The sequence below is a fragment of the Sturnira hondurensis genome, unplaced genomic scaffold, assembly GCF_014824575.4.
Source record: "Sturnira hondurensis isolate 20B ecotype Veracruz unplaced genomic scaffold, ASM1482457v3 Scaffold0009935, whole genome shotgun sequence".
Classification (NCBI taxonomy): Eukaryota; Metazoa; Chordata; class Mammalia; order Chiroptera; family Phyllostomidae; genus Sturnira; species Sturnira hondurensis.
The window spans coordinates 2128068-2153551 of record NW_028082566.1 but is presented as its reverse complement, the minus strand read 5'-3'; the positions used below and the strand labels follow the sequence as shown (position 1 = coordinate 2153551).

Sequence of the window (25484 nt, the reverse complement as noted above, 5' to 3'; positions counted from 1 at the left end):
ATTTTACTTAATATTCAGGGCAGGCCACACTCACTTTGGTAATCATGCAATTTGTCACTCACACAGTAGTTTTATATTTATGGCATGTGCTATACTAGTTTGTTATTCATGGCAACATCCTAAAAGAAACAACAGGAACTTTACCTTCCACTTCTCAGCCTTAAGGCTTTTGTTATCTTTCCTTGTCCCCCCAAAATAACAAGGACCCCAGGAAAATTGCACTTAACACTTGTGAAAGGAATATCGTGGGTGTTTCTGAAAATGAGATAGACCGACGAGCTTACCCAAACAGCAAAATTTAATCATTATGTGACATTAAAGGCAGCGTCAGAGCCACTGGGAAGAAGTTAAGGCAACAAACAAAAATTTAGAGTCAACATATTTGTGGGGGGAAAACATAACAACTGGAACTTACCAACAGGGAAACCCATTGCCTTGGCTAATGCTAAGCAGGTTGACAATGGGTGGTCTAAACAGGGACAGGAGTGGCACCGGCTAGGTAGAGGGGGAGGTTTTCACTGGATTGCAATTGGTAGTGTTTCAAAATACAAAGCAAGGTTCCGTGTGTTTGCTTTGAAATCGTCTCGTACAGTGAAAAAATTAAAACTAAAAATGTTCCAAGCATTCGATTTACTCAGAGATATTCTAAAAGCATTAGGCCTTTTTGGCAAGACTCTGACCCTAATCAGAAATGTGCCGGGCAACAGGCACCGCCACCACAGCCCACCATCATCTGACCGTGGCTATGGTCTCATAACCTGTGAAGACCTGGGACCTTAAGGGTATACCCTGATGCAGGTGATTATAAAATTAAGTAGGTGGTCGGCTTAATTGAAAACTACTTTCCACATGCATTCTTCCTATCATCTCACTGAGAAAGTTGGATTCTGGTTTCCAGTCAGTTTATTTATAACACAATCCTTAGAAACACATCTTATATTTGCAGTATTGTATTTGTGGCTTGGACACCAAAACTCAATTGACTGTTATCATTTTCAAATTGTGTGGTTGACCTCTACGGTTGGGATATGCCATTTGCTGAGAAAACCCTGATTTCAGTTATTTTGTTATATTGAAATTTATTTTGATATTAAAATCATATATTGGCACATTTATTATTTTATATTTAATTTCTGTCAGAGTAATGCTTTTCATATTTTAAATACCATGCCTGTGCGTATATGTGTTGAACTAGTGCATAGATGGGTATCATTTATAAACCATGTACAGAAGCTAAGAAACAAATTTATCTAGAAAGTTCAAGAAAATATTTGTTCTTTGGGATACTTCCTGAAACAACAAAAAAGAAATATTTCATGCACTTGAACCTTTCTGTGCCTGAACTGAATTATAAATCATGAGCCCCAAATATGCAATTAAAGGGTGGGAAGAAATACCACACCGAGTCATCTATTTAATTGTCTGAATTCGCAATGAGCTGCTTCCATATTATTTTAGAATGACATTCGACAAGTACGAAGGTCACGATGACCTTTGAATGACATTTACTTCTTTTTCTCATAGGTGGAGAATGAATAATGGGGATGTTGATCTGACAAGTGACCGGTACAGTATGGTAGGAGGAAACCTAGTTATCAACAACCCTGACAAACAGAAAGATGCTGGAGTGTACTACTGCTTAGCATCAAATAACTATGGGATGGTCAGAAGCACTGAAGCAACCCTGAGCTTTGGATGTGAGTAACTGTAACTTTAAAAAGCACAAGTGTGCTTTTTGAAACTTAGAGGTTATCTATCATAGGAGTTCAGCAAGAAGAGAAACAAGGAGGAAAGGAACCTCCATGATGGGCTGGGTCTTACATGATTAGTGGGGCCTTAATTGTGTAGAGAAGAAAAAAATGTCAGGGCAGGAAAGCATCATGAGAGGCATTGTAAATGAACTTGAAACAGGGAAAGATAATATTGGAAAATGAACTAAGGCCACATATTGAAAGATCTTGAATGAGTTTTTAAAAATTAGCACTGATGCAAATTCATTCTCATTGGTGTGATATCATTCTGAGCGGAATGAAAGCTGGTTCTTGGCCAGGGGAGAAACCATTCTCCATATTACAGCATAATGGTTGGTGACTCTCCCCAACTCAACCCTGCTTGAAAGAAATCTCATCCCTTAATATTTAACTTTTTTACTAGGAATAAATTAAATATAATTTAATTATTTTTTTAATTTAAAGTTTAAATTAAATGCAATGCCTTCTTTCGGAGACAGTAATGAAAAATATTTTGAGAAACACTGTGCCAAACTAAAAGTCTTACTTTTAGAGGTTGATCTGAAGTGTGCATTGGGAGAGGACTTGGACTAGATGTTCTGCAGTATGTGATTTTATAAGTCAGCAGGTAAGTCTTTTCGCAAAATTGGTTATAGGGCGGCAATGACATTTGAGAGGACCCAGGTGTTAGTGATTCCCAGGAGGCAGCGAACAGGGTCAGGAGGCAGAATCAGGTTAAACCAGTGTGATAGCAGCACCATCAGTAGTGAACAATCCTTGAAGCATTAATTGACAGGTTGCATTGCACTGAACAAAAGACCTTAACTAAATATATTTTTCTTTGTATTTATTGTTGACTCTGTTACAGATATCCCCATCTTCCCCCCTTTGCCTTCCTCCTTCAAGCCTCCTCTCCCCCTTTCCTCTGGCCATCACCACACTGTGGTCTGTACCCATGGTGTGTACATATATGTTCTTTGAAAGTCTAGTTAAAGGGCAGAAATATTCTGTGCTCCTGAAAAATGGGATGGGAGGAAATAAAATCAATTTCAAGGTTGGTTGGAAGCACTTAAAGCATTTAAGGTTGGTTGCTTCACATTCAGAGGTTAAGGTAACATAAGTTATCCATGTTGAAATGTCGGCCAAGTATTCGAGGACAGGAATGGCATTCAGGTGAAGCATTAGGTCTAGAAATGTAGACATTCAGTGTTCTCTGGAAAAAAAGGACTGATTGGATGATGACTTTCATGATATAAATACATTGAGAGAAATAACAATTAGATTTTATAAGTTGGGTACTGATGACAGGTAACAAACAGGAGATGAGGCAGAAGAGAAAAGATGAGCCCCAGTAAAACAAAGGAAGAATCCAATAAAATGTTGAAAAACCAAGCAAAATGGAAGTTCAAGATACAGAGGAAGGAATAAAGGAAATGAGAATTGAGGAAAGTGCAGAATTTGTAAAGGAACACAAGATTAGTGACCTTCATGTTCCTCAACTAGGATCTACCTTTTGCCCAATTCTTCCCTCAAGAAGGAAAATACAAATGAGCCCATGTCTTTATTATTTCTCTTTACTTACTTTCTTTGGTCAATCCCTGGCTTTGTCTGTGCCCCTTGTAATTTCAAATATCCTTACTGAGATTATTCCTAAGTGTGAAGCAAAAGTTTACCATATCTGTAATCTTCAGGGTTGTCAGAGGAGTTATGTGGGCTGCTACCAATATCCAAAAGCTTAAGTTCACCACAGAATTCTTGTGTCACATATGTAAATCCAGAACATAAAAATTGGGAATTGACTTTGACAGGTTCTATCAAACTACCTGAGAAGAATCATATTCTAAGTGAATTAGTAGCTGAAAGGTAAGCTTTAATGAATATCTCTTTCTCTGGACCAGATAGTGAATGTTTTCCTCTTGTTTCATAATTAGATCTTGACCCTTTCCCACCTGAAGAACGTCCTGAGGTCAGAGTGAAAGAAGGGAAAGGAATGGTGCTTCTCTGTGACCCTCCATACCATTTTCCAGGTAACCATAGTCCCTCTATGACTATAAGCCTCTGTAGGGTGACATCGGGAAATTTTTGTTTTCTTAACAATAATGGTACACTTGTAGTTAAATTAGACTCAATGTTTGCTTAACCTAATATACCACATACTAGTAGTTACAGGTACATTCTCCTTTGGCTCTTTAGTCATTTGGCCCTAATTCCAAAGAGGATAGGTGTCCAGCTAGAAAAGCTAAGAAACAGAGTCAGTCCTTCAGACAGGCTGCAGTATCACACTGGCATAGATATATCACACAGTATGTATCTATGATCATTTTAGTTTATAAACAATAGGTATTTTGGATAATGTTTCCACTAGTATTTCTGTTACACTGGAGAAAATATGGTATATTTTCTTCACATTATTCCTGAATTAGAATGGTACTGATGAATGATATATAATCAATCATTTTATTAATAATTTAACATCTACAATATACTGTGAACTATAATTAAACACAAGAAAGAGATAAATACATGATAAAATTAATCTCATTAAAATCACCAATCTCTATCCAATTTAGAACGGTGATAAATTAAGTGTCATCTGTTATAAGATTCAATATTTGAATACATATTTTCAGCAGTTTGATATGGCTGAAATAAAAGCTGTAAAAGTGCTAATTAAAAAATGAATGAATACTTCATGTATTTTCAATAATTGTCACTTCTTATATTTATTAAATATCTCTTGAAATAAAATATAAATACTACTTTTTTACACTGGAAAACTGTTTGTGTGTTTTGTATTTTTATAGTTCTATTATTATGCCATAAATTTAACTTTTTAAATGTTCATTTATGCCATAAATATTTTCATAGAGAATTAATCATAATAGGCTGTTATAAATCATTTTGTATGGAATATCTTAAACTGGTATATATGCTCTATTCCAATTATGCATAAATTTCAATTATTTATTTATATCAAATATTGGTAATTGTCTTTCTAATAACTATAAGAAAAGACTAATTAATAAATATAGGGGGAATATATAGGTTCAAAATGTAACAACTTTCAATGAGAAAACAGTTTTTTTCTTTGAAGAACTGTGGAAACCATGAAAAAAGTTTCCTCATCTTTATAGTATTTTGTACAAAGTAAATGACCATAAATAGCCAATGACCATAATCAGCACTGGAAGAATGGGCTTCATTCAATCAATTATTCACTCAACAATCTCTTGTGAGCACTTGTTTGGTATTAGGCACTGTTTATGCAACAGGAATACCTCCGTGGACAAAACAGGAAAAGTTCCCCACTCTGAGAGCTTCTACAAGAAGAGACAAACATAGATAAGATAAATAGTTAAAAGATATAGCATGTTAGATATTAATAAATAATCTCTAGGGAGAAAAATTATGCAGGGAATGTTGGAGAGAACATATTGAGGGGATGACCAAATTTATGTAAAGGCTATCACTGAGAAGGTAACTTTGAATGTAAGGTTAGCATTGCAGGTATCTGGGGGATGAACATGCCAGGCATATACCACAGCAAGGACAAAAGCCTGAAATGGAACTGTGGAGGAAGAACAAATAAGCCAGGATGGCTGAAATAGAGTGATTAAGATAATGGGTAGTAAGAAATGAAATCAGAGAGATACAAGAGCTATTTCACATAGGACCCTATAATTCATAGCAATTACCTTGACTTTTATTTTGACTTTTGTGTTGGAGGGCAACATATGGCAGTAGTAGTGAAGGTGGGAAGAAGTGGTTAAAATTAAAGGTAGACTTTGAAAGAAAAGCCAAGAGGACTGTCTGGTACACTTTGTGTAGGATATAAGAGAAACGCAGGAGTCAAGGTGGGCACCAAAATTCTTGTCATGAGCTCCAAAGAGAATGGAGTCTCCATTACATGGAGAAATGGGTGTGGACATGTTAAGTGTGAGATGCCTGGTAAACTTTCAAATGGAGCTGCCAAAAGTTAGGAGTTCTTTATGAGTGTGGTGCCTAGTGGCATTGTTTGAGCTGGGAGTATCACTTTCTGATTCACTATCATATGCATTGTTTTCAAGACCACAGGACTGCCTGTGGTTACCTAAGGGATTACCATATTTTTCAGACCATAAGATGCACCTTTTCACCACATGTTTTGCTTCAAAAATTTCCCCCTATTTTCCTCTTTTAAAACTTGGTCTGAAAAATAGACGCACCTAGGTTTTAGAGGAGGAAAGTAGGAAAAAAATTTTGAAGCAAGAAATGTGGTGAATAAGTGTGTCTTATAGTCCTAAAAATATGGTAGTATAGATAGAAAAGGGGAAGAAAAGGTCCAAGGAACAGGCTTTGATATTTTCCTGAGATAAGTCTTGCTTTCAGTTTCTGTGGCATTTTTAACTACCATACTGAATAAAGAATTTCCTGGACAAAAACAAGGTTTGTAGGAGATTCAAATACTTAAGCCAAATGAGTTAATGACCTCTTTATCCTGATAAAGATACATACATTTATTTACATGCATAGGTATCAGGTGAGGGTGAATGGGTGAAGGGGCCAGGAACTAAGTTGGTCTTTTAAATAAATCCAAGAAATAAAATTAGGCAGATTAGAATGTAAATAGCTCTTTGTCTTCTTCTCTGGGGTTATGTTATAAGGAGATTGTGATCTTTTTAAACATAAGAAATACTCAATTTTAACCATTGTGTGTGTGTGTGTACTATTTTACTGTCTCCATGGCATAAGAACTTCCTAAATGCAGTTACATTAAGGTCTTGCACTTTGTCATTTAGAACTTGACAGGATCGAAAGTGGAAAGGAACCTGAATTTTGGTTCTGAACTTCAAAGAATGTATTATGCAACTATTCATAGTTGTCAAGTTCTGTTGCTCTAGTTGGTAATCTGCTAACCTGGTTTTAATTCTCACTATATCAAGTCAACATAGGTACACCTACATCTCAGTTTCCTCATTTGAAATTTGGTGATAATTCCCACGCCACCTATTTCATGGAGCTTGTTATGAATTTCAATGTTGATAAAGTGTTCTAAAGTGGTAAAGTACATATATAATTTCTACTGGATTAATATTAAAGTAAATAAAATGTGTTTAGTACATTTAATATTTGAATCTTTTATTATTAAATATTATTACTACACTAAAGATTATTTATTCACAATATATAAATGTTGTCTCTGTCATTTAGACATAGGAAAAAGATCCAGGTGCAAAGTCTTAACTTTCACAACCATTATATTTTTCTATGTATTTGGGTGTCCTACTTACTGTTTCTTGCAAAGAGGAAAACTCTGATTTGGTCTAGTTTAGTCATTTATTAAGGATAATTATACATAAGCATATCATTGCAGTTATATATTTAATTTTAAAACATTTGATATACAACTGATTACCTTGTACCTAGAAGAGAGTAAATGCTCAACAAATATTTTAAAAATGAGGGAGTGAAAAAATAAATAAATGTGTTCATTAATTGATGGGTATATAGTATTTATAATTTCACTAGAAGGTATATTTACCTGTTAAGATTGTGTTTTATTATAGCAATCAATAATTCATGAATGTGTTCAACCTCAATCTTAGAAAAATGAAAATGTAATGCTTTATTTCTGACTGATTATCTTTCACTATTACCATCATAAATTGAGTTAACACATCTCACAAAGTATAAATCACTTATATGTATATTGAGAGAGAGTACAGAAAAATGTTCATCATTCAGAGGGTGGATACTATTGACAAAATACAGAATACCTGATAATAGACATAGGTATGAATTTTTAAATGAATAAGAAAGAATACCCTTGAAAAAATAATTTCTGGCATGTTGAACATTAATTAAAAGAAGCCAGTAGAATAAAAAGTTCAGCAGACAGGAATGGGAGAGCACAGTAGAGACTGTACAAGCCACAGTATAAGTTGGTATACATTTCTTTCTAAACGAGTTTAATGTATAGTGTACTATTGGTATCAAAGCACTGATTGGAAGCTATAGTGATTTTATTGGCATAGGTAAATTCTGTTCTATTGAGTTTAATTAAAAAAGAAAGCACAAACTTCTTCCAGAAAGGTTGTAAATTATTCCTCCAAGGAATAATTTACTAAACTTCAGATGTATTTCAAGGAGAAGCATGCATTATTTGGCAAGGTTAGTTAAGTGACATATTGAAAAATAATGCACTCACACTAGCCAAGCGCCCTATAGTTGACCCAGACAAATCTCTCCTGTAATATAGTCCTCACTCTCTGGAAGCAAAGGAAAGGAATCTCAGACATTGATTAAAAAAAAGAAAGCAACATTTCTAAAACAGATGCTCACACTTACTCTTCCTAAACAAATAATTTTATAGTAATTTATTATTTAAGCCATTCAATAGCGCTAAGAATAAAACATGTGTTGACTTTTTCAGAGATGGTTCATTTTACCAGCATGGGTCAGGGGAAGGTGGATAAAAAGATAGTCCATTGAGTCCCTGTGAGAACTCATTCAGAACCTAGCTCTTGACTGCCAAAAATAAGCCTTGTGCTTAGGTTGGAGAGAGGCAGGGCAGCTATCACACCAACCTTGCAGTGGTTTGGGGAGTGGTGTGCTGGAGAGGGAGGTTACAAAATCACTTCTGCCTCTCTCCCTATAGCTGTGTGGCCTTGGGCTAGTCAGTCAACCTGGCTAAACCCCAGTGGCCCTGTTTAAAAATGGCAACAGCAATTCCTACCTTTGTTTTCATGAGGAATGATAGCTTCTAATGTATTGCAGTGATTATTTTGTCCAGGTGAATGGCTTGTGAGCAGGCTAAGTTTTCTGAGGTGAATTTGCATGTATTGATGGTACAAGCCCCACAGGGACAAAGACCTCATCTGCCTTGTTTAGTAGCACATAGAAGGTCCTCAGTGTGTATTAAAGAAGTAAAGTGGAGAGCCCATATAGAGCATTCAATCAGCCAGACAAATTATTCTACAGTCTAAGACTTAGGTTGATACTGACATAAATCAGCATAAGGATAACCATTAAAATAATAGAATCATTAACAGATATAAATGTCCAAAAAGATATACGCTAACAGTAACCCTAAATTAGAAAATTATGAGAATTTAATATTCTTTCTCTTTTAACTTTCTCTGTATTTTTTATTTTGATAATACAAGTATACTGCTTTTAGCATTAAAAATTAAGATTAAAATAAGAATAATGTAATCATCTTCATTTACTTCCCTGATATTGTAAATTAGTTGGAGAAAATCACAAAGCTAATCTAAAAAGACTACCCTGGATTATTATTCTCAAGAAATCATTCTAGTATTTCATAGCTCTTTCCTTTGACAGCTCTACCTGTCACCTGAACTCCCTAAAGCAAAGGGATAGTGAGGCATAATTATTTTATTTTTTAAAGATCTTGACCTTCCACCATTTCACATGCAAAGACCTATCCAACTTGACACAAGAGATCCCCTCTTACAATCTTCCTAGTGGCAGGTGGCCTCACATGGTCACGGTGTCTTAGGAAACCAAGTTTTGTGACTGAGAAGCGCGCAATGCCCATAGTTCCCTCCTGTGCATTACAACTGTGCATGACTCCTGGGGAGTAATCCGAAAAGTGGGAAAGGGCGATAGGAATAGAAAGCTGTATGCAAAGCAGCAGATTAATGAGGAAATTCAAATTTTGGCCACACCAGCCAGTATGTTCAGCCAATGGAATTTTCTGTGGTTCAGTTACCATATGTCAGAGTTCCTAATATTTAAGAAAACCAGTAGCATGTATTTCTCTGTGTTTTTTTTTTTTACTTTTAATGTGGCCAGAATAGGTTATATAAACTCATGTCTAAATCTATAATTTAGAATAGGAGTACAAAAAATATATATAAAATGACAGTATGGTCAGTGATATTAATTTTATTTTTAAAATGCAGTAAGAAAAATGGGTCATGGGCTTTGAATGATCAGACCTGGATTCCAAAATCCCAGTNGCCAGTATGTTCAGCCAACGGAATTTTCTGTGGTTCAGTTACCATATGTCAGAGTTCCTAATATTTAAGAAAACCAGTAGCATGTATTTCTCTGTGTTTTTTTTTTTTTTTTTACTTTTAATGTGGCCAGAATAGGTTATATAAACTCATGTCTAAATCTATAATTTAGAATAGGAGTACAAAAAATATATATAAAATGACAGTATGGTCAGTGATATTAATTTTATTTTTAAAATGCAGTAAGAAAAATGGGTCATGGGCTTTGAATGATCAGACCTGGATTCCAAAATCCCAGTTCTCTTTAATAGGTGTGCAATTCTAAGCAAGACATTTAATGTCTCTGAGTTTCATTTAGTTCATCAGTGGAATAGAAGACTATTAGTACTTCATGAAATACTTGAGAGAGGTATAACCGCTTAGCATCATGCTTATACTCACTCAAACAATAGTAGCTTTTAGAAAACTGGCACTGTTTGTCTTGGCCTACTTCCAACATAGGCTCTATGGTAGCCTAGATTAGATGATGGTCTAGCTTATTACTAAAAAACAAAGTCTTTGTTTTTGGAGAGGAGCTTAATATTTAGTAGACAATGTTTTTTTTTTCTTTCTAGATGATCTTAGCTACCGCTGGCTTCTAAATGAATTCCCTGTATTTATCACAATGGATAAACGGAGATTTGTGTCTCAGACGAATGGCAATCTCTACATTGCCAATGTTGAAGCGTCAGACAGAGGCAATTATTCCTGTTTTGTATCCAGTCCTTCTATTACAAAGAGTGTATTCAGCAAATTTATCCCACTCATTCCACTACCCGAACGTAAGTATTTTATTTGTTATATTGTTTTTGCAAGGTTTTCCGCTTATGGAATCCTTGCAGTAATGGAAATGAATGCCCTGTGGGGAGATGAACTCTCTGCACAGTAAGGGCAAACAGAGGATGCGCTCTTTTTCAGTACGCATCTTTCCTTGCTTTTTCAATGGAGGTGATTTACATCGTAAAAGTGCCCTTAGATGGCAGAGCTTGGACTGGTTGCCTCTAGTTCAAGGTATGCAAAAGACTGGTTTATTAGTCAAATACCAACACAGTCATACCTTGGTACTCCTTGGATTCGGAACTCATCAAACACTGCGCTCATCCCATTTTGAGGAGAAAAAATGTTTCAGCACTTGCTTGGGACTTGTAGCATGTGCTGGAATGTGTATGAGTCACGATGCCCCCTCAAGAGAACATGTTTCATTGTTCAGTACTCATCAGTTTTGCCACTCATCAGGAGACCCAGAAAGAATTAACGAGTTGCAAGGGGAATTAATTAATTACAAAGGGAGTCATTGGCATCTGCTTATTTTCATGGCCATTCCCTCTTCTTATTATTAAGTTCATGAAAGAGAACAAATAATTAGATTAAAAACTATGTTACAGAATTAGGGGAAAAGGCAGTTGGATCAATTTGATGTTTTTAAGGAACTATTTACATGAAGCAAATCAATATATGGATTGCTCTCCTGATATAAATAATTAGCATATGAATTTCTGCTGTGGTACCATAAACAATAACCACTGGCATACTTGACTTTTTCCTAGGCTCCAATTAAACTACTTTCCTTGTTTAAATATCTCCTCACCTCTTGAGAAGATCAGATTGCGATGTATTTACTCACTTCACATTGTTTTTATCTGTCATGCTGCTATACACATATCACAGAGTTCAAGTTTCTGAAGAGTTACTGGGTTCTTTGTTCACAGATTTAGGTTTGTTTTCTGCCTCTACCCTGAAATAGAGTACAATAGTGGAGAAATTGTCATCATGTCTCTGTGATTCCATTTTTATTACTCTCCTCAAGATAGCGGTCATGTGGTTGGTATTTAATCATAGTAGTATTAATATAAGAAATATACAAACCTTTAGAGAATTTTTAACAGTTTATTTGAGCCAGAGTGACTACATATGCTGAGGACAAGATTTCAAATGCTCCAGAAAATAACAGTTTTGAAGTTTCTTTTTTGCATTTGAGATTAAGGAGAGACCATAAAGAAGATTACAGGAAGATGGGAGGAAGCCAGACAGAGACTGGATTACAGGATAAAGAGGTTATCTGCTTTCTTAAGAGTGGTTAAGCCTTCCAGGGGTATTCTGATGTCTCAAAGATTTGTTAACGTAGATACCCAAGAATGATGGATGGGGCTGGCTTAAAAACCCCTCACTAAAGAAGTTTTAGGCCTGAGGCTTGACCATCCGCCATGACCTGCCCAGTTAGGAATCTGTGGTCAGATCACCCTATGAAGTTATATTCTATAGAACCCCCTTTCCCCTTCCATACTAGATATTCTCACACACTGCTTCACAGAGTTAAAAAGGGCCATTAATTACAAACTCCTTTAATTTTCATTCCTACTCTTCCTCAGAAATTTGGCTTCTATTTACTTCTTACTTTTTAACTTGGTGGGAGAAGTATTTCTCCTCCTGTTTAAACTAATCCCTCCAGTTGCCCTCATTCATATCCCATTTGACTTTAGGGATTTCACTACATCACTTAATTTATTCTCTGAATCTTCAAACCTTCCTCCATTCTTTCCCCTCACTTATGTATTCTTTTGTATTTATTGCAAACAATCTTGAGTAATCAAAACAGCTCTTTATTTGCTAAATCCAAAGGCAGCTTTTCAGTCTGATTCTGTATGAACTATGACACCGTCAGTCACATCAGCCTCTCTCAAACTCTCCCTTTGCCTAATTTCCCTGACTCCTTCCTCTCTTTCTTCACCTCTCACGTGCCTCCCTGACAAATTCTATGCAGTATCTCACCAGATCTTCCTCTTTCGTGTGTTTCAGCCTGATCTTTTTTTCTAGACATTTTTTCTCATTTACATCTTTCAACAGTAGCCCTGTGCAGATGGCTCCCAATTCACATCTCCAAAACTTTCTCCTGTGCTTAGAGTCTTTAATTCCTATCGTCCTGGATTTTTCACACAGAAGCTTCTCAAAGACAATCAGCAAAAAATGTTCCAAACACACCTCTGTTCCCTTGAAACTTCTTCTGGTGTTCTTATCTCATTTAGCAACCTCACTGTATTTCCACTACCTCACAGTAACATTTTTAATCAACTCCTTCTCTCCCCTCATCTGGAGGACAGTGAACTCAGTGGTTCTCGATTAGTACATAAACACTTGGGAATTTTGAGGAAATGTGGGACCCAGAGATGCTGATCCCATGGCCTGGGCTGTGACCTAGGAATCTGCAGGGTCTGCCAGCGTCCAAGATGATTCTCATGAACTGGAAATGTGATCTACACCTTGAGAAAACATTGATCCAAAGGGCAGTCCTCTTGGTTCTGCCTCCAAAACTTCATTTGGATCTGTTCTACCCGTTCCGCCCCCCTTGTCACTGCCCTGACTCAGACCCTCATCCGCTTTTTTCTGACTTTATGAAACAACCTCCCCTAGACCTCTGACTCTCCTCTGTGTTTCTCTTCTCCATGATCCATCCTTTAAAACTGCCAGCAAGGTCTCTACCTAAACCAAAGGTAAGATTCATACCACTAATCTTACCAAAACCCATTGGTAGTTACCACTGGGAAAATTACTTTTAAAATATTTAATATCACAGTTACAAGCCTTTGAGTTTGTAGATTGAAGCTTATCTTCAACTCTGTGTACTTCAACATCATATGAATTGCTGGACTTAAAAAAAAAAAACTTCCTTCCCCGAACTTCTGCCAAGATGGAGATATAGGTGGAAACACTGTGCCTTCTCCCACAACCAAGTTTGAATACAACAAAGGTTTGGAGAACAAAGACACAGCCAAAGACCAGAAAATTGAATTATACGGAAGTCTGACTACATCTAACTGTGCAACGGGACTGTAAGAGGGGCGGAGCCAGCAGTGGAACAGGGTCGGGCAGTACAGATCCCCTGACCTAGGCGTGCAAGTGGCCCAGACCCAGTCAGGGTGTGGGGCAGACTGACCATGGTCGCACATTCACGCACAGTGAGACGGACCACGCAGGCCCCAGGAGGCGAGGGCTGATGGCAGTGGCACACTCGCGTGCAGTGGGGCAAAACACGTGGGCCCCGGTGATGGTGGCAGCTGTGGCGGGAGGCGGCAGATGGGACGCCATTGCTCCTCGTTGACCCTGCCCCCACATACAATGTCACAACCCAGCGACTTAGTTGCCCTGCTCTAGTGAACACCTAGGGCTCCAATCCTGCTACATAACAGGCATGAACAGCCCAAAAGATGGAGCAGGAAGAACTCAAAGTTCCAGAGCCGATAACTCTCAGCGACCGAGAAATTGCCAGCCTCTCAGAAGCACAATTCAAGACACTGTTTATCAGGATGCTCACAGAACTGGTAGATTATAGTCACAAATTAGAGGAACATATGAAGGCTAAACTAATTGAAATGAAGGGAGATGTCCAGGAAACCAATAGTGATAGAAAGGAAACTGGGACTCAAATCAATGGAATGGACCAGAAGGAAGAACAACACATCCAACCAGAAAGGAATGAAGAAATGAGAATTAAAAAAATGAGGAGAGGCTTAGGAACGTCCAAGACATCTTTAAACGTTCCAACATCCAGATTATAGGGGTACCAGAAGGGGGAAAGAAACAGCCACAAGTGGAAAATGTATTTGAACAAATAATAAAGGAGAACTTCCCCAGTCTGGCAAAGGAAATAGACTTCCAGGAAATCCAGGAAGCTCAGAGAGTGCCAAAGAAGTTGGACCCAAGAAGGAATACAACAAGGCACATCATCATTACATTCGCCAAGACTAAAATGCAGGAGAAAATCCTAGAGGCAGCAAGACATAAGGGGACAGTCACCTACAAAGGAGTACCCATCAGACTGTCAGCGGATTTCTCAAAAGGGACCTTACAGGCAAGAAGGAGCTGGAAGGAAGTATTCCAAGTCATGAAATCCAAAGACCTACAGCCAAGATTGCTTTATCCAGCAAAACTTTCATTTAGAATGGAAGGACAGATAAAGTGCTTCTCAGATAAGGTCAACTTCAAGGAGTTCATCATCACCAAGCCCTTATTATATGAAATGCTAAAGGGACTTATATAAGAAAAAGAAGATGAAAAATATTAACAGTGAAAGGACAGCAAACTCACAGTTATTAACAACCACACCTAAAACAAAAGCAAACCAAGAGGACAGCTAGATCAGGAGTGGAACCATAGAAATGAAGAACACATGGAGGGTTAGCAACAGGGGAGTGTGAGGAGGAGAAGGGGGGAGGAGGCACAGAAAATAGCATAGATGGTAGGTAGAAAATAGATGGGGGGAGGGCAAGAATAGTGGGGGAAATATAGAATCTAAAGAACTTGAGACATGTGGTTATAAACTAAGAGGGGGAGAATGGTTGGGGAGGGAGTGTGCGGGTGGAGGGGAATGAAGTGGGGGGAATAGAACAACTGTAATGGTATAATCAATAAAATATATTTTTTAAAAAAACTTCCTACATATGTCTGAAACTTTGAAATAATATGTTATTTCCTCAATCCAGACTAGTCCAGTTCAAATGCCTTTCTTACCTGAAATTCCCATAGCCACTTACCATGCTTCCAATCGTCTTTCTTGGCTTTTACCTTTTCCAGATCATTTATTTTTATTTTGGCTTGTATTTTAGGTCGTTGTGTATCTCTGTCTCCTTGGCATCATGCAGTGTAAAGCACACAGTTACGTGTGAGGCTGAACTGTGTACTCAGCCTTTCTGCACCTATTTCTTCCTTAGTGAGGGAATAATACATCTTCTAGAATAACATCTTTGATGTTATATAAATTAAGTAAAGTAACTATACCAATGAACACAAGTTACGTCTAAATAAGAACATTTTTTTTGCTCTTTCTTCCCCTATTTTCAAATTATTTCCCCCTTGCCTTATTCTCCATGGACATTTTTTTCTTCTTTTTCTCTCCTTTCTTCTTTCTTTTCTTCTTCTTTTCTCTTCTTCTTCATTTTCTTTCCTCCTTCCTTTTCTTCCTAAGACCCATATAGCATCTGGCACAATGTTTTATATATTGATGCTCCCTCAAGAGTTACTGAAAATTTTTAGTGAGTTGAATCAGATCTATTTATGCAGCTCTAAAAATGGAGTGTGATTAAAAATTCTTGATAAAATGTATATTTTTTATATGTAATATACATAAACAAGTAAACCTATACATTGTGACCTATACATTCAAGACCTGTGCAGGGAAAAGCCATGTATATTGAACGAATTCTAGTCATATTTTAAAAAGCACAGTATTAAAAAGGTTCTGCTTATTAATTCATTGATGTTTTCCTTTTTATTAATATTAGGAACAATGAAACCATATCCTGCTGATATTGTAGTTCAGTTCAAGGACATATATGCATTGATGGGCCAAAATGTTACTTTAGAGTGTTTTGCTCTTGGCAGGTAAGTACCTGTTTCATTAAAGTATGTAGAAATGCATTAATTTTTTTTACTGCTTTTGGAAATAAATGATGTACTATACTTGCCTTGCATAATGAGGGCTTTCTTGCCCAAATTTTTTAGGGAAAAATAAGGATGCACGTTATCCATGGGTAGTACTAATTCCATACCCATGTAAATGTTTTGAATTCTTTTTATTTATGTGCATGTGTTAACACTGTAACTATAGAAAGCAATAAATGATAACTGTATGCAAACTAATACCCTGTAACATGATAACTGGCTTTGTTTCTAAATATAAATGAATAAATTATTGAATTAAAGCATTAAAATGAAAGATTTTTTTCCTGAAAGTTTGGGCCGAAAACATGGGTGCTCATTGTACATGGAAGCACATTATACATGGAAAAAATACGGTAAATGTTTAGCCATAAACATGAGATGGCCTCCTAAGCACTGTGGACCCTTACCTCTGTGTCTTCTATTTGAAGTCCCGTTCCTGATATCCGGTGGAGGAAGGTCCTGGAACCGATGCCGAGCACTGCCGAGGTCAGCTCCTCTGGGGCCGTGCTCAAGATCTTCAACATCCAGCTAGAAGATGAAGGCACATACGAGTGTGAGGCTGAGAACATCAGAGGGAAGGATAGACACCAGGCAAGAATTTATGTTCAAGGTAGACATATTGCCTTCATTTTTAGTAAATTTTATCAGTATTCTATTTATAGCCATTTCCATACTTGAAAAACTAGGATATAGAAATGAATAATTTAACAACAGTGATAGATACATTACCTTATGAAAACCATGAAATATTGCATACTTACCTGGCCAGGCAATACCATGATCATGAAGGTGGTTTCCCCTGGGCTTATCCACTGCACTCCAGTTGTGCTGACCCCAAGATTTCCACTCAAACTGCATGACTGAGTGGACCACTCAGCTGCATGATTAGTGGTAGTGGGGGGCTGCATTCATGTTCTCCCCTACCAAAAAATAAAAAAGAAAGAAAGAAGGAAACCGTGAAATATTTGTCATATGTTCGATTAAGTCACACATATGAGTGAGTTCCGTATATCTGTGACCAATCATTATCGTCATCCCCTCTAAGGCCCCTCAGCTCACTCGTCTCCCCACTTTGTCTTACTGCTTTTAACCCTGGAAAAACCTAGCTCTCTGCTTCTCACTGCCCAAACCCAGGAACTTGAATATGATCTGAGATAAACACTGCCATGCTGATTAATTCATTTTAAGTAATTCACCATTGACTTTTACTGAATTTTGGGGGTTACCCAGCATTTTTCCAGGTCTACTTACTCTCCCACTCTTTCAGGTGAACACTTCTCGCTTTCATGACTTCCTTCCCACCTGTAACACCTCCTTCTCCAACCTTGCTCTCAGCTGATAACTTGGTTTTCTACTTTACAGGAAAAATGGAAGTAATATTATTAGAACCTTCACCTCTCCCACCCCACCTATACCTGATACCTGCATCTCTACCCATATCTCGTTACTATAAGTTCAGTTGCTCCCCAAGGCCAACTCCTCCATCTGTGTACTAGATTCTGCCCTTTTCCTTACTTAGTGCTATTGTCCCAGAAGTGCCCGCTCCTTACACCGTAACCGATGTTTTCTCTTCACTAGGTCATTTCTGTCAGTGTATAGTGCCTATTTCTCCCTTTAAAATCTTTGCCAACTGCTCCATTTTCTTCTTTTTGTCCCCCCTAAAACAAGTAATAAAAGTCTTGATAAGTTTGTCTATACGCTCTAAAAAATGGTGTCTCCATTTTTTTCTCTCTTAAATACAATCTGTTTTGATCCGTATCCCCACTTTTCCACTGAAACCTTTGTTTTTATGGTTACTAACTATGTCCATTTGCTAAAGCTGTTGCTCAATTCTCAGTTGTATTTTTCCTGATCCATCGACAGCTGTTCCCACAGTTGATTCCTCCCCTTCCCATGATTCCCTCTGTGCTTCCCATATGGAATCCACACTTTGTTATGCCCTCCTGCACCACTCTCATTCTCCTCCTAACTTCATGAACTTCTAACCTTGGAGCAATCAGGGTTTAGTCTTTGAACCTCTTTCTTTATTACAGTCACTGAACTCTGACCCAGACATTTTTTCTGCCCTCCAGACATGTATATCTAGTTCCCTAACAAAATTCACTGGATACGTATCAAGTGTACATGGGTGGCCTCCTGAAGGGAGAAAAATTCTGCTTAGAATTCTTACTTTTTAAAGAAATATAGCTGTCACTCTCTGGTTTATCGAGCTTGGAGGTTGGTTTTAATTGAACACATTAAGAAATCTACCCTCCAGGTTCGAAGCAGAGTTTAGTCAGTAACTGTCTAATATGTAATTCCTTAGAAGAACCAAGGTGACAGAGCAGATATTTATATGAGGTAATATAAAGGAGCTACCATTTCTCTTTTACTAATGAGGCATGGTAAGTTTTATCTTTTGGTCTAATCGGACTAGTAGAACATTCCATAATCAAATCACATATAGGATGTGTCACACTGATGCAGTTATTAATTCTTCTTATTTTTACTTTTACTGTGACATCTCTATGTCACCTGTGTGAGGCCAAGGCAGGCATGGTGCTGATATTCCTGTTTAATATATTGCCAATAATGTATATAGAATAAAATGTCTATCAATTGATATAACATTATCAATATTCATTTTAAAAAGTATCTTCTTATGTTACAGACAAAACGGAATGATAAGTGAAAAATATAGTAACTTCTATTATATGTACCATAAAAATACATCTGTAGAAAATACATACACATACACATGCGCGCACACATAATGATGAGGGAGTCCAGTGANGTCACCTGTGTGAGGCCAAGGCAGGCATGGTGCTGATATTCCTGTTTAATATATTGCCAATAATGTATATAGAATAAAATGTCTATCAATTGATATAACATTATCAATATTCATTTTAAAAAGTATCTTCTTACGTTACAGACAAAACGGAATGATAGGTGAAAAATATAGTAACTTCTATTATATGTACCATAAAAATACATCTGTAGAAAGTACGTACACATACACATGCATGCACACATAATGACGAGAGAGTTCAGTGAGGGAGATCATAAAAATGCTTTATGTCCTTTGTTATTTATACACATTAAATGCTTTATACAAGATATGTTTATCAGGTTGGTTATACAATAAATATAAAGTTATTTTCAAAGAAATTAAATACTATTTTCTACTTACAATTGTCTCCTGTCTACTCCTTTATTTTACATTAATTTCTTTACCTACATCTGTTTGGACTACTTAAATAACTTTTAAGTACTAAAAAGATTATTAGGTTGTTTATTTGTTTGCTCTCTAGAAATATATATTATTTTCTTTTGGGAAATTTCTAGCATTTTTTAAAGCTCTCAGTAGGGCAGATCTGCCTGCAAGACTGTGATCAATTTCTCTCAAGCATAGATTTCACCACTTATAGCTACTGTATATATTATGCAGTTTCTAATGTCCAAAGTGCATTTAAGTGCCCAAGTCATGTTACAGTGGATACTAACCAAAGTTACATCAAAAGACAAATCGTATTTACCTAAAGGAGTGGAGGGAAAATGAGTCTTTATCCCAAAAGGGAAGAGATAGTGTCATAATCAATTAAGACATTATTCTTTAAAATTCCGTCATTTTGAAAGATTTATGTTATGTTATTATTGTACTGCTATTCATGCATTAGCTTTCTAACGTAACATGGTTCACAAATAAAAAATAATTATAAATTGAATTATACGTTTACTCATACAGGATAAAATTTACCTGCAGACCTGTGGAAACTCACTGTCCATGGCTCTCACACTGATTTTATGGCACACACAATAGATGATGTAATAAAGGTCAGCTAAGGGTAGTATTCGTACTCAAGATTGTGATGAATGTTGAGAATTACACTTGACATTTGCGATATTCTTTACTTTTTAGCATTTCCTGAATGGGTAGAACATATCAATGACACAGAGGTGGATATAGGCAGTGATCTCTATTGGCCTTGTGTGGCCACAGGGAAGCCCATCCCTACCATCCGATGGCTGAAAAATGGATATGCGGTATGTATGTTCAAGTGCTCTTGGTCCTTGTGTCCACGTTCGGGCAACATTTCTGGGTGGGCCTGGGATAAATATAGCAGGAGAGCCAATAGAGTGAAAGGATCGGAGTCCTGAAATTAAAAAGTTTCCTTAAAAAAGCAAAGAAGAAATTGAACATGAATTATCTTCTTTCAGCTTAAACAACTTTCTGCAATCTTATGTCTCCTTCTCTTTCCCTCTCTTCTTATTTCCCCGCTTTGTTTCATTTCTACCCCTCTTCTTACTCACCCATCTCTCCTACCTGCTATTGTCCTCTTTCTTGCCACTGTTTTCCTGACCCCACAGAAACAGAGGTAAGAGTGAAGGTCACCTTACTTTAGCCCTGGGGACAAGTAGCAGCAGTGGGGCCCTTCTCCACCTTCCCACTGTAATCTCCCAGCTGGGCCAAGAGGGAGGAAGGTGGACTCTGAGTTCTGTAGCATGAGTAGAACAGGAGCCACTGGGCATGGTATGTGGGTTTTACTTCCCCATGCCACGAACATCCCACTTCACTGGACTTGCACTTGGTTAGCAGTGGGGGAAGAGTACGGTATTTAAATGAAAAGACAACCAAGCCCGTACCTAAATGAAAGCGTTTCTGTCGAGGTTTATCGAGGAAGTGTATTTTCCTTTGTGTTCTTTTCAGTATCATAAAGGAGAATTGAGACTCTACGACGTGACTTTTGAAAATGCTGGCATGTACCAGTGCATAGCTGAGAACACATATGGAGCTATTTATGCAAATGCGGAATTGAAAATCTTAGGTCAGTATCATTTCTGGTTTCTGGTAACATTCAGCAAGAAAGAAGCACATTAAAAATGATCATAGGGAATATATAGATCATATTTCATTCATGTTATGTTCTGGAATTATTAAAATGAAAAACTTCTAAAATGTGTTTTGGACTAGAATATTGTTTTTTTCTTCCTTTCACTGAGGAACAATAAATAAATATAAGGTAACACAGGATATAATAGTTATAAAAATTTGAGATGGTAAAAAACTTCATATATGCTAATTTTGACAAATCTTGTTCCCTTTTACATCTGGGTAGCTAAACAGTTGACTGAATCACATAGTGAAGGTGAATGCTTTCACATTGCATGTGACCCAGCCTCAGAGGAGGAGTCTTTGAACTTGCTACCTGTATTAGTCCCAGAGTCTGATGCCCTACAGTTGCATGTAAAACCTTCAGGATGTCCTTCAAGCTCCTTACCCCATGATGACTTCTACTTTTCGTATTGCCTTTTACTTCTCTGAGAAAACCGAAACCCTTGGTAATAGATTATTTTAACTTCCCATCCCTCACTGAAAACTATATAAATCTTTGGTCCAAAGGTCAAAACTATACTTGACCTTTTATCTCTTCATCCAGAGGAAGATAATTCTGTCTTCTCCTTTCCAAAAATAATTCCTTTTCCTTTGCCCTATATTCATTCCTTTGTATTTATCCTGATACTTTATTCCTGGGACACCAAAGGGAAATGTGTTAAAACATTGCTACCACTACAAATTTAGTGGCACTAAAAGAATACAAATGGAAAACAGGTAAGTGTAAGAAAGTATTAAAGAAAACGAGCTTTAAAAGAATTAAGATACTCTTAATTTTAAAATTTCCTGCCACTTCTTATAGTGCTGAGGATCATACTCCATTTCTTCCTCCCAAAGTCAAAATTTTTTGGTAATATATTTAATCTAGTATATTTGGGTATTAAGCAAAAGTTCAGGCTTAGGCTTTATACCATATTACTTGGGTATGGAGTGCAGTAAAAACCTTTGGACTCTTAGAGAAGATATGTGGTGAATTTGAATCTTTTCAAAATAGAAGCTTTATATTTTTTGTTGAAATTTCTTGTTTATCATAATGCTTTAGAAAAGAATATGAATATTTAATAGCTTGGGCTGAAAATGTCTCTATATTCAAGCCTGAAATCTTTAAATCATTTAATGACTACTAATATAACAATTAGGCAAATTGAGCATTTCTAGGCTCTGAGCAGTGTTTCTGGGCATCTTTCTATTAGACTCAATCTATATTTGTTTATTGCCTTTGGGAACCCCTCTCTCCTTCCCTTAGTTGTCCAGTTAATTCATTTATTCATCTACCAAATATTTTTTGAGTATTTACTCTATATCAGATACTATTTTAATAGGCCCAGTAAAAAATGAAAACCCCACAAAAATGCATGTTTTGTTCTCAGTTGGGTGAAAAATGTTCCCTTATTTTTTCCACTATTAAAATATATGGGCCCTGGCCAGTTAGCTCAGTTGAATCGAGTGTCATAACAATACGCCAAGGTCGTGGGTTTGATCTCTAGTCAGGACACAGACAAGAAGCAACCAATAAATGCATAATGCAACAAATGCATCTCTGTCGATTAAATGAATATAAATAAATAAATAAATAAATAGGAATATACTCTAGATTCTGTCCCTTGAAGTTCAAATATTAAATGAGTATGAAGTTATTTAAATAACCATACCAAATAAACTATTTCATTAAAACTGAACTTATTCAAGAAAAATTATCGTTTTCTAGATAGATAACTTCAGATGTTAAATATACTCCTATTAAATTTTGTCTCATATTTTACCAGCATTATGTCGCTGCACAATATTTATTCCACCTATACAGAATACTACACACTGAGCTGTACAACACATGTTGGTTGGTTACTTTTTTACCTTTCAGCTATCAAAACTTAGACTAAAGAAACAATGGGTACACTAAGTCCCTGCTGTAAAAATGTTTTCCTAAACCCTTGCTGTAAAACACATTATCCTAGATCCTTGCTACAAAAGCAGCCCGAGCAGCAACAACCCCTGAGCTTGTTAGAAGTGCCGAATCTCAGGCCCACCCCACACCTACCTACTGAGTCTGTATTTTGTCAAGGTCTTCAGATGATCTTGGTGCACAGACAGAATTTGAGAATCGCAGGACTAGAAGATGAAGAGTCAAGACCTGGATCAAGGTATACTTAGACCTAAAAGAGGCTTCAGAAAGGACACAGTTACAGAGGATTAGAATGTGTAGAAATCAATGGACGAAAGCACCCTGGAATCTGCTAATAGACAAAGAGATTGAGAAATGAGCTAGATGTGGGGACCCTAAAGAAAATTAGAGCATGCCCTCAATAGGGTAATCTTTTGTGAGACTCTATATCCTGTTTCCATAATTACTTTTCTGTACATAGAGGTAAGGATGAACTACAGGTGAATCATGCCCTCCTCAATTAATCGGATCCATTATTCTCCAGAAGGCAGAGCTCTCTCTGGTTACTTTGGCATCTCGCAGTATCTGCGCACAGTCGGTGTTCAGTGTATGTTTGTTAAATGAAGGAGGAGTCATATTGCTTAATGAAAAAGGCATGTTTGCTAATCACAAGGAACTGGAGTAGAACGAGAATCCTACCTGATACTTACCGCCTTTTGACAAACTATATAATTTTAATAGATATAATTTCTCTCATTTGTAAACTAAAGACAGTTCATTTATAGTGTGGTTGATAGTGTTGATTATGGCCATATGTCAACATCAAAGATGGTGCTCTGTTTCCTCCAGGCTTTCACTTATTTGTGCAGTTCAGTCAAAACAATTAAATTAGATGTTACCCTCAAGATAAATATGTATACAGTATTTGATTATGACTAAATCTTATGATAATCCCATATCACCAGGAATTATACGTTCAAAATTGGTAGATTTTATAATAAATTAAATATACCTCCATAAAGTTACTGATAAAAGAAAAAGGTGTTAGTATTAGGTATGAAGCATCTTTTGGTCATAGCTGATAATATTTGGTGAAATTAATCTTTTCGGTTGACCAGCAATCAAAAAGGAATAAAAGATGCATAGAAGAATTTTTTCATCTTAGCAAAAGATATAAATAATAATTTATTTTCTTTTAGCTTTGGCTCCAACTTTTGAAATGAATCCTATGAAGAAAAAGATCCTGGCTGCGAAAGGTGGGAGGGTTATAATTGAGTGCAAACCTAAAGCTGCACCGAAACCAAAATTTTCCTGGAGCAAAGGGACGGAGTGGCTGGTCAATGGCAGCAGGTCAGTTCAAAAACTGGGGGTCCAGTTGGAATTCACTCTTCGGGAGAGTTTACCTTACAGAGGACTTGTTTTCATATCAATAATGTAAATATTGTTCGTTCCAGCTTTTCTCCACAGAACATACCCTAGTTCTAAAAAGAACAGAAAATCCTACCCCACACTCTCAGTATCTATGCCAACCAGAATTTTTATTGTTTAGGTTTCTATAATTTATAAGGATTTTAGAAAACTGAAACTCAGAGAGTCTTGGTAAATTGCTCAAGGCCACAGAAATAATGAACAATAAGAAACAAAATAAGATTTCTTTAGCTTAGTTTTAGCCTAAATAAGGACATCTATATTCATTCATAGTTACTTTAATTTAATACAATTAGTCTATTAAGTATTTCAGTAATAAAATAAAAAGATGACATTAAAGTACATTTCACCTCTTCCCATCTTCTTAAGTGAATGTGAACTTCTTGTCTTCTGAACAAGTAGGTCCTCTACCAATGTTTTGGTGGCCTGAGGACAAAACAAAAAGCACGTGACCTACATAGATTATTTATGTAAAAGCCACACTAAATGCTGACTGTCAGTTTCCTAGAAGAAGCTATGGTTATTTTGGTACTAAAGTTTAGAGAGGAGACAGTCGAGATCTGAAATAGGAAGAATGAGATGTGAAGCTGGGGAAGCAGGAAGCATCCAGGCAGGGAGAATAGCATGTGCAGAGGCCACAAGGCAGAGAGGACAGATGTGCAAGGAACGCAGAAACTAAAGTCAGTATGGCTTGTCTTTGGAGGAACATGGAAAAGAATTTGAAGAGATGAGAGATAGTAAGACAGGTCATCAATAACAATGTTTTCTATGCTAAGGGGCTTGGGCTTTCCTATGAGTTCTGGAAATCTTCCTAAAGGCTTAAATAAGGAAGGAAGAAAGGTTTTGCTTTTTAAAAGAGTATTGTGACCAATTGTATAAGATAGATCTACTTCACAATAATTCAGTAAAGTGGGTACCGTGGGAATTATCATCTCTATTTTGATGTATCGAAAGCCTGGAAAGGTTAAAGTGACCTTCTGAAAATATATAGATAGTCTCCAAATCGGAAAACTGAAATCTGTGTCCCGTTGACATGAGTGAACACATGTTAACACCGTTCTGTCAGGATGATCAGAAGGATGGCAGCGTTTGGGACAGAGGCGGGGTGGGAGGGAGCAATTGTCCGGGAACAG

At 36.8% G+C, this 25484-nt stretch overlaps 1 protein-coding gene and 1 non-coding gene across 4 annotated transcripts in view; both read left to right on the top strand.

Annotated features, from left to right (window-relative positions):
* Positions 1–25484, top strand: part of CNTN1 (contactin 1) — a 309382-nt gene that overhangs the window by 180350 nt on the left and 103548 nt on the right. For all 3 annotated transcript variants that reach the window (XM_037058153.1, XM_037058154.1, XM_037058155.1), the window contains 8 exons: positions 1525–1697; positions 3662–3757; positions 10306–10512; positions 16006–16105; positions 16594–16775; positions 20067–20191; positions 20856–20973; positions 24123–24273. In XM_037058153.1, the coding sequence (XP_036914048.1) occupies positions 1525–1697; positions 3662–3757; positions 10306–10512; positions 16006–16105; positions 16594–16775; positions 20067–20191; positions 20856–20973; positions 24123–24273 (1152 nt within the window). The remainder of the gene's footprint in view (positions 1–1524; positions 1698–3661; positions 3758–10305; positions 10513–16005; positions 16106–16593; positions 16776–20066; positions 20192–20855; positions 20974–24122; positions 24274–25484) is intronic.
* LOC118995226 (U1 spliceosomal RNA) lies at positions 16919–17088 on the top strand. The gene has a single exon (XR_005068230.1). It is a non-coding gene; the product is annotated as a U1 spliceosomal RNA (small nuclear RNA).